This window comes from Euphorbia lathyris, chromosome 2 (genome assembly GCF_963576675.1).
Source record: "Euphorbia lathyris chromosome 2, ddEupLath1.1, whole genome shotgun sequence".
Taxonomy (NCBI): Eukaryota; Viridiplantae; Streptophyta; class Magnoliopsida; order Malpighiales; family Euphorbiaceae; genus Euphorbia; species Euphorbia lathyris.
The window spans coordinates 106,746,743-106,759,519 of NC_088911.1; the positions used below are offsets into that span (position 1 = coordinate 106,746,743).

General features: G+C 36.4%; 1 protein-coding gene across 8 annotated transcripts; it reads left to right on the top strand.

Moving 5' to 3' along the window:
- The first annotated feature begins 615 nt into the window (after window positions 1-615).
- Window positions 616-3,306, top strand: LOC136219335 (uncharacterized). Of its 8 annotated transcripts, none has more exons than XR_010684129.1 (7): window positions 616-783; window positions 942-1,062; window positions 1,598-1,700; window positions 1,939-2,115; window positions 2,216-2,348; window positions 2,537-2,570; window positions 3,098-3,306. XR_010684129.1 is itself a non-coding variant. In XM_066006709.1 (7 exons), the coding sequence occupies exons 2-7, from the start codon at window positions 1,033-1,035 to the stop codon at window positions 3,125-3,127; spliced, it is 339 nt and encodes a 112-aa protein (XP_065862781.1). In that variant the 5' UTR covers window positions 616-805; window positions 942-1,032; the 3' UTR covers window positions 3,128-3,306. The 8 variants fall into 8 exon arrangements, 5 of the variants coding, with proteins under 5 accessions (XP_065862781.1, XP_065862783.1, XP_065862779.1 ...); XR_010684130.1 differs by having other exon boundaries at window positions 2,239-2,348; XR_010684131.1 differs by having other exon boundaries at window positions 2,317-2,348.
- Window positions 3,307-12,777: the final 9,471 nt, after the last annotated feature.

Here is a 12,777-nt window from a genome sequence, read left to right on the forward strand (position 1 = left end):
AATTAATTAGCTTAGAATTAATTTATGATATATTTGTGCTTAAATTCTAAGATTACTAGAAAACTTTATATTGTTTTATTATGAAATAGATAATCTCAAGTAAGATTTAAGCACAAATATATCCTAAATTAACAAAATTGAATTAGAAAAAAATGAAATATATATTAGGAGATAAGAGTTCGAAATATTAATTCTAATGCTTGGTTAGGTGAAATTGACTATATATCTGTAATATATTTTTCAATCCATTCAACAATAGTAATAATACTTATAGTTTTTTAATTATATATATTTTCTTAGGTAATTAATGAATATTAAACTTAAAAAAGTATTAGCTTTGAATTCATTTTTAATTTAAAATTGTAAAATTTAACATTTTTACACCATAATTCTACTATTTATAAATTTAGATTTATATTACTGGTATATTTATATATAATGCTCCAAATTTTAGTTTTAAGATTAAAAATTATTTGACTTATTATTTTATCATATTATTATTATTAGGCCATGTAAAAAATTTAAAGAGAAATAGATAAATATAAATAGAAAAAGAGGACTATATATATTAGTTTGGATTGGGCCTGATTTAATAAGGCAGCCCATTAACCGATGAAAGCCGGCAGCAGTGTCCCTTACAAAGTCTTCCAAGTTTTCGACCGGTCTCTCCTCTTTCTCCGTTGTTCCGAATTGTTGATCCGCTGTCGAACTGTTGGTCTGCCTTCACAGCGCCGTTTCCTCTCCGTCTCCAGTGGTTTCATCTCGAAATCCATCGCCTTGTGGGTTCGGTTTCGCCAACTGTTTGGTCAAGCAAATTTATTATTATGTCGCATGATGTTTATTATTCTTCAAAAACTTTATTTAGTTTTGGACATATATGAGCTTATATTTCACATTTTAGATGATAAAAAATTTCGTTTCTTTGCTCTTAATAATTGCAGGACTGCAGAACTGGAAAAGAAAGCGGGTGATTTCCTCGAGAGTCTTGGAAAACAAACAAGCGAATAGTTGAATCAGGTGACAGTAGTGGTTATGAAAGTGGTTTTAGCGCTACTGAAGAATGTAAGCAGGAGACGAACTGATTTACATTGTTTTGTTCATATTGTTAAAACTCCAGTACATATGATGTATGGTTAGATTATGCAGCATGGATGCTTGTGATGAGTAAACTAGTGTTGTTCCTGTGAGATCTGAATTTTGTTTTGCAAAGTGATTGGGGTATGTAAATCACCCTATAAGGACTAAAATTGAACTCAATTGATTAACTAGGAAATACAGTTCACATGGGTCAGTAGAATTGCAAAAAAAATTGTGTATTTTACAAATTCTGGTCATAATAAAAAAAGAGGAACTTATATTCTCTTGCCATTTTAGGGGTTTGATTCCACATGTCGAAGTCTCATAATAGCTTTAATTCATACCACTTTTTGGTGGGATCTGATCTAAGTGTGTTTTGCCATCATTTGATTCCGGCAAAAAGCGTCATGGGGATACTGTATTTTTCGAATGGGTTGAGCCTTTTCATTTGTTATTCCAATGCATATAATATTTTGAGATAAAATCTAAATTTGCCACCAAACCTTTATTGTTTGGTCAGGCAACTCCAGATAGGGTTGTCATTTTGCTTGGAATTGCAAGGATCTTTGCTACCGAAGTTCCAGGAAAGATTGATGCTGATGTATTACAATTTTCTTTGGAAAGTAAGTTTCTTCTCAGCTTGTAAGGTTATTGATTCTAGGTTGTAAATCTTCATATATTCAATTACTCTGTGTTTATTTTGTTGTCTCTACCATTTTGGTCTCCAAAGTATTTTAGGAAGTGCTATATGGTCTGTTCAATATGGTGTCTATGTTTTTGGTGAAATTTTGTTAATCTATGAATAAAAAGAAAAGGGTAATGAAAAAAGACTATCTTTAATGTTCTTGATGTTGTTTATAGACATGCCGTGTTGGTGCTAGTCCTGATGGGAAACACACTGTCTTGGAAGTTGTCACTATTGTTCTTGACCTACCACCACCGTATCCTGGGTCAATGTCAGGAATTTCATCAGTAGATAAGGTAACTGCGTCTGATCCAAAGTCAGCTTTAGCCCTATAAAGATCAGTCCAAGCATCTGTAAGTAGCTTATTTGTAATTACTTAATTTTTTTATTGTTTTATTACTGCAAATTATGCTGCTTCTGAATCTGCCCGGAATCTGCAACCCCTCCTGGTAGTGCATTGATGATGCTAGATGCAGATAAAATGGTTGTTGCTGTGAGCTCTCACAACCCGACGCTAGTTGGTGCCTTGACTCTTTTGTTTTTGTGATTTGTAGGAGAAACCAACAGCAAATCTCTTGAAGCTTTGGTAAGTCCTGTAATAGGAGATTTTCATTATTATTACATAGATAATAATAATAACACAGATTATGATACGACTCCTCATTTCAGCCTCACTTGATACTACTACTATAGCTAGCTGTAACGTATAATAAATTCACTTAATCAGATTGCTGCATCTTCATATTGACATTGTCTTATTCTTTAATTTTGTAGGTCAAGAGCACATCAAAGGAGTCCTTACAATGGGGTAAGTAGTATTCTTATGTTTGACTCTGATTTCAACATGTACTCTTAGGAGAGAGTTTGTGTTGTTCTGTCGCATGAAAAATTTCAGTTTCTGAAACATTTCAAAGATTTGATATGAAACGTGTTTTAGGGAGTGGTTTAATGCTAATCACATAGAGTAATGTGTTTTAAGGAGTGGTTTAACTCTAATCACAGAGTAAGTCCTCAATATACCGTGTTAGGTCGTGTCATGTTCACATGTTACATACATTGTTATTGTTTCTAGCAAGTTTGACATGTAAATATATGCGAGAATAATGTGCTAATAGTGTTAAATAATGATTCCATTTGAGGTTATTAATAGATTAAACCCCTTGATCTGAAGTTTATGATCTCGGGCCAATCCTGATTTGATTTAAAATCGATTTTAATAGAACATTAATTTCCATTTTTTGTGTCAGTGCATTTTAGCAAGCTCTTATCCTTTTGATATATAATCTTGTTACTGAGATTAGTGCCCGTGTCAAAACGGGTTGTTGTGTTTTGCAGGTATTAATCTATGTTGCTAGAGAAGGTTGACCTGCAACATGTTTGTCCATGTTCACCATATATTTGTTCGTTATCTTCTTTTTGTTAGAAGTGTTGGTTATCCTCTTTAAAATGCTTTTGCTTTGGCATTGTTTTTGTTGCCAGCAGATTAGGGGATGTGGTAAGGACTTCATGATGGCTTTAATGGAAGAGTTTATCTATTTTATTGATTGTTGTTTGTTTTAGCTTGTGGGATTTAGTTGCCCCATTTGTCCCCAATAATCCATTTGTTTTATAGTGAGTCTTCTAGATATAATTAGCTCCCTTCAATCCAAATTTTGATATTTAATAAATAATATTTATTTATTAATTTAGGAATTATAATTATAAAACCAATGCTCATATATTATTATTTATTTTAAAATTTTGATCTTAAATTTACTGACGGAAATATCCGTCAAAATAAGTATCCTGACGAATACATTTCCGTTTAAAGTAACGGGCAACAATTTTGACGGTTCAAACGTCAAAGAAAACGTCAGAACTTGTTGACGGAAAATTTCCGTCAATGTTCCGTCAGCACAATATTCCGTCAGAATGTTTTACTGACGTGTGTTTATTTGACATTTTTCAATCCGTCAGAGTTCCGTCAAAAAAGTACTTTACTGACGGAATTTTGATGTTTACTGACGGAAATTTTCGTCAGTAAACAGATATTTTCTAGTAGTGTATAAGGTTGAAATCTAGATTGTATTTGGGGATAATCAGATTGACAAATTGAGAACTCTCCATGTGACATTAATACATCTATTTTCGACTTTATCACATCAAGTGAATGAGTAACTAAGTTTCTGAATCGATATCACTGAGAATCGGTTGGCTTAGATTAGGTTCTTCTAATTCATAATGCTGTTAACGGGTTGAATCTTAGCCGCTGAGGTAAGGTTATTCGTTAATTAGGAGTTAACTACAGTCTTACTTGGTTAATTCATTATTTAGGAAGAATACACCAAACTAGTCTGATATGCAATTTAGAAGAAATATCATTTCTGTCAATGATCAAGACTAACTAAATTCCTTGCCTGAGAATCCCTTAGCTGAAAATCTAATTAATCATTTTATTCAATTACAACTCAACTTCATTACTTTTGTTAATTTAGCAAACATCTATTCCAATCCCCCTTTTTACTTTTTATTTATTTGCTTGGTTATATTTACAAATTAGATCAGTATTAGTCCTTTGGGTACGACCTTTGCTTACCCTAATGCAAGCCTGAGGGCTGTGAAGTTATATTTTATTTTTGGTGGATTCGACAACCGTCATCAACCCACTACCAAGGGGAGTCCCAAGTAGTAATCGTTGTTGTCAGCCTGAGCAACATTTAGAAAGGTGGATAGCTCTTCTCTTCTTTCGCTGGGTACTTTAGAGCTGAAAGTTATTTTAGACTTTGAAAAATTAATTTTCTGACCTGATGCACATTCGTATTTCTGGAAAATAGCCTTAACAGCCCCACATTCCTCCAATGAAGCTCTGAAGAAAAAATAGCTGTCATCAGCAAAAAGGAGGTGGAATATTGTTGGAGATCCCCTACTAATCTGGCACCCATGAATAAGACCAATCCTCTCTGCTTGTTGAAATGGTGCTGTTAACCCTTTAGTGCAAATGATGAATAAGTAAGGTGAGAGAGGATCCCCTTGCCGTAGTCCCCGTGTTGGTTTGATAACAGGAAACTGAGCATTCTTGTTTAATATCTGATATTCAACAGAGGTGACACAGCTCATGATTAAGTCAATAAAACTCCGTGGGAAATCCAGTCGAACCATGATTGCCTCTAGAAAGGCCCATTCCACTCGGTCATATGCCTTCGTCATATCCACTTTTAGTGCAGTGTAGCCTTTTCGCCCCCCCTTTCCCAACCGAAGTGCGTGACCTACTTCGTATACGATCATAATGTTATCCGTGATAGCTCTTTTTGGGACAAAGGCGCTTTGTGACGGGGAAATAACTACATCAAGAACCCTTTTAAGCCGGTTAGCAATAGTCTTGGTCATAATTTTAATCAGCACATTGCAAAGAGTTATAGGCCGGAGGTCAGAGATAGAGGTTGAAGGAGATTTCTTTGGGATCAGGATAAGATTGGTTTGGTTCAGGGGTGTTGGGATTGTGCTGGCATTCAGACAGGTTACACAGTAGTTTGAAACAGATTCCCCCAGCGTTTCCTAATGCTGCTGAAAAAAAAACGGCGTTGAGGCCGTCCGGTCCGGGAGACTTATCAGGATGCATATCCTGAACCGCTTTCGCCACCTCTTCCACCGTGAACCTCCTAGTGAGCATCTGTTGCATATGTTCAGGAACTTGGTTTGTAATTTCCTCTAGAATTTCCAGCCCTGATACCCCTTGGGATTGAAAAATCTACTGAAAATGGATCTGAACATGCTCTGCCAACCCTGTGTCCCATGTGTTATAAATTCCATGCTCATTGCTTAGCCCCATAAAATCATTCTTCTTCCTTCTTGCTTTGACAGAGAGATGAAAGAATCGAGAATTACGGTCACCCTCTTTAAGACACTTCACCTTAGACCTTTGTTTCCAGTAAACTTCTTGCTCAAGGCGGACTTTTTCCAGCTCTGTGCTTAATTGTGTAATTGTCGCCGTATCCGAGGTCCCTTTTGCTCTTTCGAGCTTATTTTGCAGCAGTCGCGCTCGTCCCCTGAACTTGGTGCGAAACTGAAAGCCCCAGCTTTGGAGTTTGCCTCGACAATCTTGTATCCTTTCAGTAAAGGGCCTGTTGCTACTAGCTGACCAGCTTTCAGAAATAGCCTCCCTGCACCCATTTTCCAATCCCCATGAGTTTTCATACCTGAATTGATAGGGACTTGTGGTAGACGGTTCACTCAGTTGCAGTATCAAAGCGGAATGGTCGGACAGTGTTGTTACTACTGATAGGACATAGGTCGTCGAAAAGCGATCATGCCATAAGGGGTTAGCCACGCCTTGGTCAAGTTTCTCTGCAATTGGTGGATCGCCCTGTCTGTATTTGAACCATGTGAATTGTTGGCCTCGCATATGGATTTCTGATAAGCTACAATTATCCAATGTTTCGTTAAAACCTGTTAACAACTGCACCGGATGTCTTCTACCTCCTTGTTTCTCCGAAGCAAAATACATATCGTTAAAGTCACCTATAACCACCCAGGCGAGATTAGATATCCTGTAGAGATCCTTTAGGCATTGCCAGGACAGTGCACGTCTTCCCCTCTCCGAAAAACCGTAGAAGCCCGTAAGCCGCCACTCTTCTTCTCCTAGCGGAGAGACTTTCACATCAATGAAGTTTGGCCCGTATTTCATTAAGCTGATCGAGATGTCATGTTTCCATAGAATCGCCATTCCACCACCCCCACGAACACTATTAACTGTAAAGTATCTATCGAATCCAAGTGAGATTTGTAAGTTTGCAATTGTACTCGGTCCAACCATTGTTTCTAAGAGAATTATAATGGTCGGTTTGTGGACGTAGATGAGCTCTTTAAGCTCTCGAACTGTTTCGAGGTTGCCCACTCCTCGACAGTTCCAACTGATGCATGTCATAGCTTCCGGCTGGTCCGCTCAGCGGAACCTGCCGATATCTCTATTTCAGTTTGAATTCCATCCATATCAGAATGTGGTGTTGAGTCTTCTTCCCTTCTATTTCTTTTCGGTTCGGAGACAAGTAGACCTTCCTCTTCCCCCTTCTCAATCTCCTCATTATGTGTCTTTGCCTGCTGTCAAAGGGTTACTAACTTGTCTTGCAATTTTTCAGAACTATCGGTGTTGATCAGTATGGGTGCGGAGTGCAGCCATGGAGATGTATTATGTTGGAAACGACGTGGTGCTGCCCTTAGGAAGGCTCCATAAAGGGTTGGGTGTTTAGGGTCTTGTAGGGCTCGGTATGCAGCACAATCTCTCTCACTGTGTCCCAATAAGCCACAAAAGAAACAAAAGTGAGGAAGCCTTTCGTACTTGAAATTGACCCATACCCATCGAGTTTCTGATATCCCTAATTTCATTCTCCGTTTCAATGCAAGCCTGATATCCATTAAGACCTGAACTCAAAGATATCTAGTGAAAGCCTCCATATAGTCCCTTGGATCAGTTTTGAGAACAATTCCTATATACTTGCCGCAGGCCACAACAATTCTCTCTGATCTGAATCCCCTTGGCAAATAATGTAATTGAATCCAAAAAGCTGCCTCGTTAAGCTGGATTGTACTCAGTTCCTCATACTTCTCCACTCTTTTTAGGACCAGTAATTTATTCTCAAAGGACCAAGGCCCCCCCATTCATGACAGCATTTATATCGAAAACATGATTGAATTGAAACAGGAATCGGTTTGGCTCCAGTTCCACAATTGCTAGCCCCCATGCTGGCTTCCATAGTTTAGACAAGGTGATTTTCATACCTTCGACATTGACAGGTTTATCCGAGATGAAACGGCCTACACAGCTCCATTGTAAATCATTCAGAGGCGTAGCTTCCCTATCTGGTACCACGATCGACGCGTCATCCTCTTCTTCTAGCGATAACTGCAGGTAATTGTTGGAGAGGGTATCCATTCATAAGAGCAGTGGTGAAAAGGGTATGGTTTGTAGAGGTAAAATTTTAGGGTGATTATATATGCTGAGGGAGAGGTTGCGATGGAATAAGCAGATGGGGAGTAAGGTTTGGGGCAGTAGGCGGCGATGCTGGGAGGGGTTTTGGATTAGCGGGAGAAGATTTTCAATCCTAAATTTGGGATAATTTCGACTAAACCCTAGAACAAGGTAAGGGCACAGAGAAAGTTTGCTGGTCAAATTTGACTACAACTTTATTTCTACTAGCAAACTTTTACAGTCATATGACCTATGCATTCTCATAACTGGATCGATGTGTGCAATACAGGAAACAAAGATTGGGAGGAAGATTAGCTGGGCTGAAGAACATGAAGGGTTGACCCATAGGTTTTAAGCTTAAACTGAGAATTGAAATTGAAAACTGTAGGCACGAAATAGATGAGATAAAGCAATGATTTTGCTGAGTTTAAGTATTGAAAGATTGATTGTTTGGCTGTTTGATTAATTGAGTTGTGTTTGATGTTTTGTTGGGGAATTGAAAGGAAGAACGCACACAGAAGAACACACTCTATTTATAGAGTTTTTGGACACCCATTAGCGTGCATGAGTTTTTGTGCCATCTCCTATTTTCACTCATCCTCAATCTCATTACTTCAAGTGGCTTTCATTGGCAGATTTAGGATGAAAAACGTGTACCTTTGTCAAAGGAAATGGCACAAAAAATGTCATAAAAATAGCAGTCCACGAGTTGCACTTTGTCTTTTTTGATCCAACTTCAAAAATGCATATCTCATTAGATACTCGTCTGTTTTAGCTATGTAAGTAGTCTCTTGATTAATCTCCCTCTCTAGTTTCAAATTTTTTTTATCCTCATGCCAAAATTCCGTCGTTTGATACCCAAAAAATATCAAAGTTGGCTGCTCGGATTTTCTAAAAAATAGCTTTTCTTTTTCCACTTTTGCATTTTTTTTTATCTTTTACTCTTTTTTATTTCTCTTTTTTTTATTTTTTTATTTCATCTTCATTTTAACAACTACACAATATAATTATAACCTATGCTGTTTATTTATATATAAAAAAAAATATCCTCCAACAGTGATGAAAGTATTAAATGATGTAACTGTTTGATAAAAATAAGTATAAAAAAATATAAAAGTATTAATTGAGATTGCTCAATTTAAAACTTTAAATTAAATATTTTGACTTATATTTTGGTAAGTGCTTTTTAGTTTACCTAAATATTTTAAGCGGTTGAATAATTGTTTTTTTTTTTGAGAAAAAACCGACTATTATTAAGAAATGGAAACATTGTCAATACAAAAAATATCATCTAAATAATTAGGAGCAACAACGTCACTAAAGAAATTAGCATTAGAACGGGAATAACGAGTTATTGAATGGGTCACAGAGTTCGCTAATCTAGGGACAAAAGCCAAAGAACAATTTGGACAGATAAGTAACAATTCTCGAATTTCTTCTATTACAACCCCGAACTTAGTAATATCATGGCCTTTGTTGAAATTCGATCCACCACTCCTTTAACATCCATTTCGAAATGAACATTTTGAAAGTGGAATGAAACTACCTAGAGTATCGCGTCACGGAGAGCCAACGTCTCAGCTAGCGAAACTTGAATACTACCTGCTGTAAAAGAGTCGCAACACATAATAAAATTGTCAGTACAACACTGAAGAAGTGCTCTCATACCGAAACTATTCTCTGGTTGAAATACGACCGTATCAACGTTACACTTAATATAACCAGTAGCTAGCTTTTGCCACCGTTTGTCCCAGTTCACATTGAACCTCTCGAACTCGATCAACCATCTCCTTCCGTGCCTCTTTCCATTCTGACAGAAAACCGTCTGCACTTGTAACAATATCCATGTGAGACCGACACTTCCCAATCCGCAGCTTGGCATTATGTTGGTACCATAATTCCTACAAAATAATAGCAGACCTGTCCGTTTTATCTCTACCCACTGTTGACAGCATATGCAAGACCCAATCCTCCATCCAGTCCCATTTGGGTCCATGAGCTTGCAAAAACAACCACTTCCCAACACTCATTGTCATAATCACAACCTGAGAATAAATTCCAACCATGTTCAATATCCGATGAGCATAAAAAACAATTACTCAAAATAATAACATGTCGTTGTATCAGTCTTGGTCTAAGAGGCAATAGTTTAATCAACTCCAACATGCATTAGTTAGGTTCCCTGTTCGTGTACCTTCAAGCAAATGATAACCAGATTTAGACGAGTACAAACCATCTTTAGAAAAATGCCAAATGAGCTTTTCATCTTTAGTTGCTGCAGACACCACCATTTTAGAAATAACATCGACTTCCTAAGTCGAGAACCATTCAACCAACCTACTCTGATTCCAAATGTAAGTTCATGGTATAAAAAGATTAGAAACAATCGCATCTTTTTTTTCACTAGTGCAAATAGAGGTGATGTGATGATCTTCTTCATTTATTAATCACCAAATCATGCCATACTGAAACTGAATCTCATTTCCCAATCATCTAGTGAATACCTACAAGCATAGTATTTAGCATTGAACAATCTGTTAACCAACGTATTAGGAGTATTAATAAGTTTCCAAGTCTGTTTTCCTAGCAGTGCCAAACTAAAGTCCTGTAAATTTCGAAAACCCAACACACCATGATCTTTATACATACTCAACTTATCCCAGCTACACCAGTGAACTCGCCAAGCTCCATTCTCCTTTGTACCCCCACCCAGTGTTCTAAAAATCGGCCAAGGTGGGGATTTTTAGAAAACCGTCCCGATTTTCACTAATTGGACGATATAAATCGGTTGACCGATTTTTGTCCGTCTAGACGGCTCCTAGACGGTCCCGGGCGGCGTTTTTGAAAAAATTGGTCCTTAAATTTTATGTCAACTTTTTTAATTTAAAAAAAATATTAAATAACAAAAAAAATTAAAAAAAACCTTAAACTATTAAATTTATTTTTAAGAATATTAATTTTATTTTATTTTGACACATTTTGTTATAAATATTATTTTATTGATCTATTTGTTATTTTTTTAAGGACATTAATATAAATAATATTAAAATATGTATGTTTTTCTATCCTAAATATTTTATATTATTATTTTTACATAGTATAATTCATATATTAATGGTATGTATATAATACTTTATTTAATAATAAATAAATAAATATAAAAAATACAAATCCGATTAATCTCGATTAATCACCGATTAATCAATAAGGGCCCTCTCCGCCCGACTAGCGCCTAACGTCTTTTACAACATTGCCCCCACCATAAAGAATTCATCATTTTCTACAGTTCATCATATATTGATTTTGGAAGCAGAAGAGTACTCAGGCAGAAAATGGGGAAAGCCCGTGCTACTAATTCTAGTAACACTTCCTTCCATGCAGCAGATAAAAACTAAAAAGTCCAGCTATTGAAATGTTTAAGAAGTCACATCTTTAAGAAACCAAAAATATCTTTTTTAGACTTATTAATAAAATATGGAAGTCCCAGATACCTACTCGTGTCCAAAGGAGAGTAAACGTCTAGAAGATATTTGATAGTATTACAATCTTCCTCACTAACATTTGAGCTAAAGAATACTCCTGATTTCAAAAAATTGATTGCCTACCTACCCTAACATAGTTTTATAAACTTTGAGAATATCTTTTACATTCCTACTCTCTCACTGAAGAAAAGAAAACTGTCATTTGCAGAAAAGAGATCAGAAATACTCGGAGCGTCAGGGCACACTCTACATCATATAATAAAACCTTTAGTCTCCGCTTTGGTAATTAGCCTTGACAAAACCTCTGCACAAATAATAAATAAATATGGTGATAATGGGCTCCCCTACCTCAAGCCCATTTTAGGGATCACACGACCTACTAACTCGCCCTTAACAACAACATGATAGACGACTGAACTAATACAAAGCATAATCCACTTAATCCATTTATCATAGAAACCCATGCAAATCATAACTGATCGCAAGAAACCCCAATCAACTGTATCATAAGATTTGCTAATATCAATTTTAAGCGCTACCTCCATTTTCCCTCCTTGCTGTTTCTGTTTCATGAAATGCAATGACTCAAAAGCAATTTGAACACTGCCAATCAACGACCTATCTAAAACCAAAAACTGATAGACTCTATGATATCACATTACGAAGGATTAATTTCAATCTATTTGCTATCACTTTAGCAACAAGCTTGTATAACACATTGCATAGTGAAATAAATGGAAGATCTGTCATATGATTTGGGTTTTCACATTTTCCTATTAGAGTTATAATAGTATCATTTAAAGAGATACAGAATTCACTACGATCCAACCAGCCTGAACAAGCAGTAAATACATACTTACCTATTTGAGGCCAAAAATGCTAAAAAAACCCAGGATTAAGTCCATAAGGACCCGAGGACTTATCCGAATGCATTTGAAATATAACAACTGTAAACTCATCAAAAGTAAAAGGCGATGTTAAATCATCATTCATCAAATCAGGCACCAAACAAGGAACCATATTGACAGAAGAGTAATCTGAAACTGCGAAAGCCATAAACAACTTATTATAATAATTTCATACCATGACATACATACCATTGCTTTTAGGGATGTAAACAGGGCGGAGCGGGGCAGGGCGGGGAATGCATTTCCCATCCCCATCCCCGCGAGCTAAATATGGACAAACTTATCTCCATCACCGTCCCCATGGGGATTCCTGTTCACCATTTACAGATGTTCCAAAAATGTTATCAACATTTTTCATCCACATTCTCCGTGGGAATCACTGTTTATGTTTTAAAAAATCAGTAAAGACAAAAATGTTTAAGAAACAGTAACTAATAATACGAAATATTAACAATCATTCTCAAAATCTTCAAATCACAAAAAACTAAAAATTGAAAACAACCAATCACCTAATTAATATGTACTTAAATAATCCAAAAAAATCAATTATCACGGGGAATAATTGAGGATCCTCATCAAGGTTTAACGGGACGGGGAAACCTTTCCCCATTCCCATCACGAGAGATAAATTATCCCCATCCCCATTGAGTATCCTTATCGGGGATTCTCCGTCCTATCGGG

What these genes read in the sequence shown, in the direction of transcription:
- LOC136219335 (XM_066006709.1), top strand. Translation starts at nt 1,033, where the DNA reads ATGAAAGTGGTTTTAGCGCTACTGAAGAAT. An exon ending in ATTACAATTTTCTTTGGAAA is followed by an intron (nt 1,701 to 1,938) that starts GTAAGTTTCTTC and finishes TGTTGTTTATAG; the next exon opens with ACATGCCGTGTTGGTGCTAG. An exon ending in AAAGGAGTCCTTACAATGGG is followed by an intron (nt 2,571 to 3,097) that starts GTAAGTAGTATT and finishes TGTGTTTTGCAG; the next exon opens with GTATTAATCTATGTTGCTAG.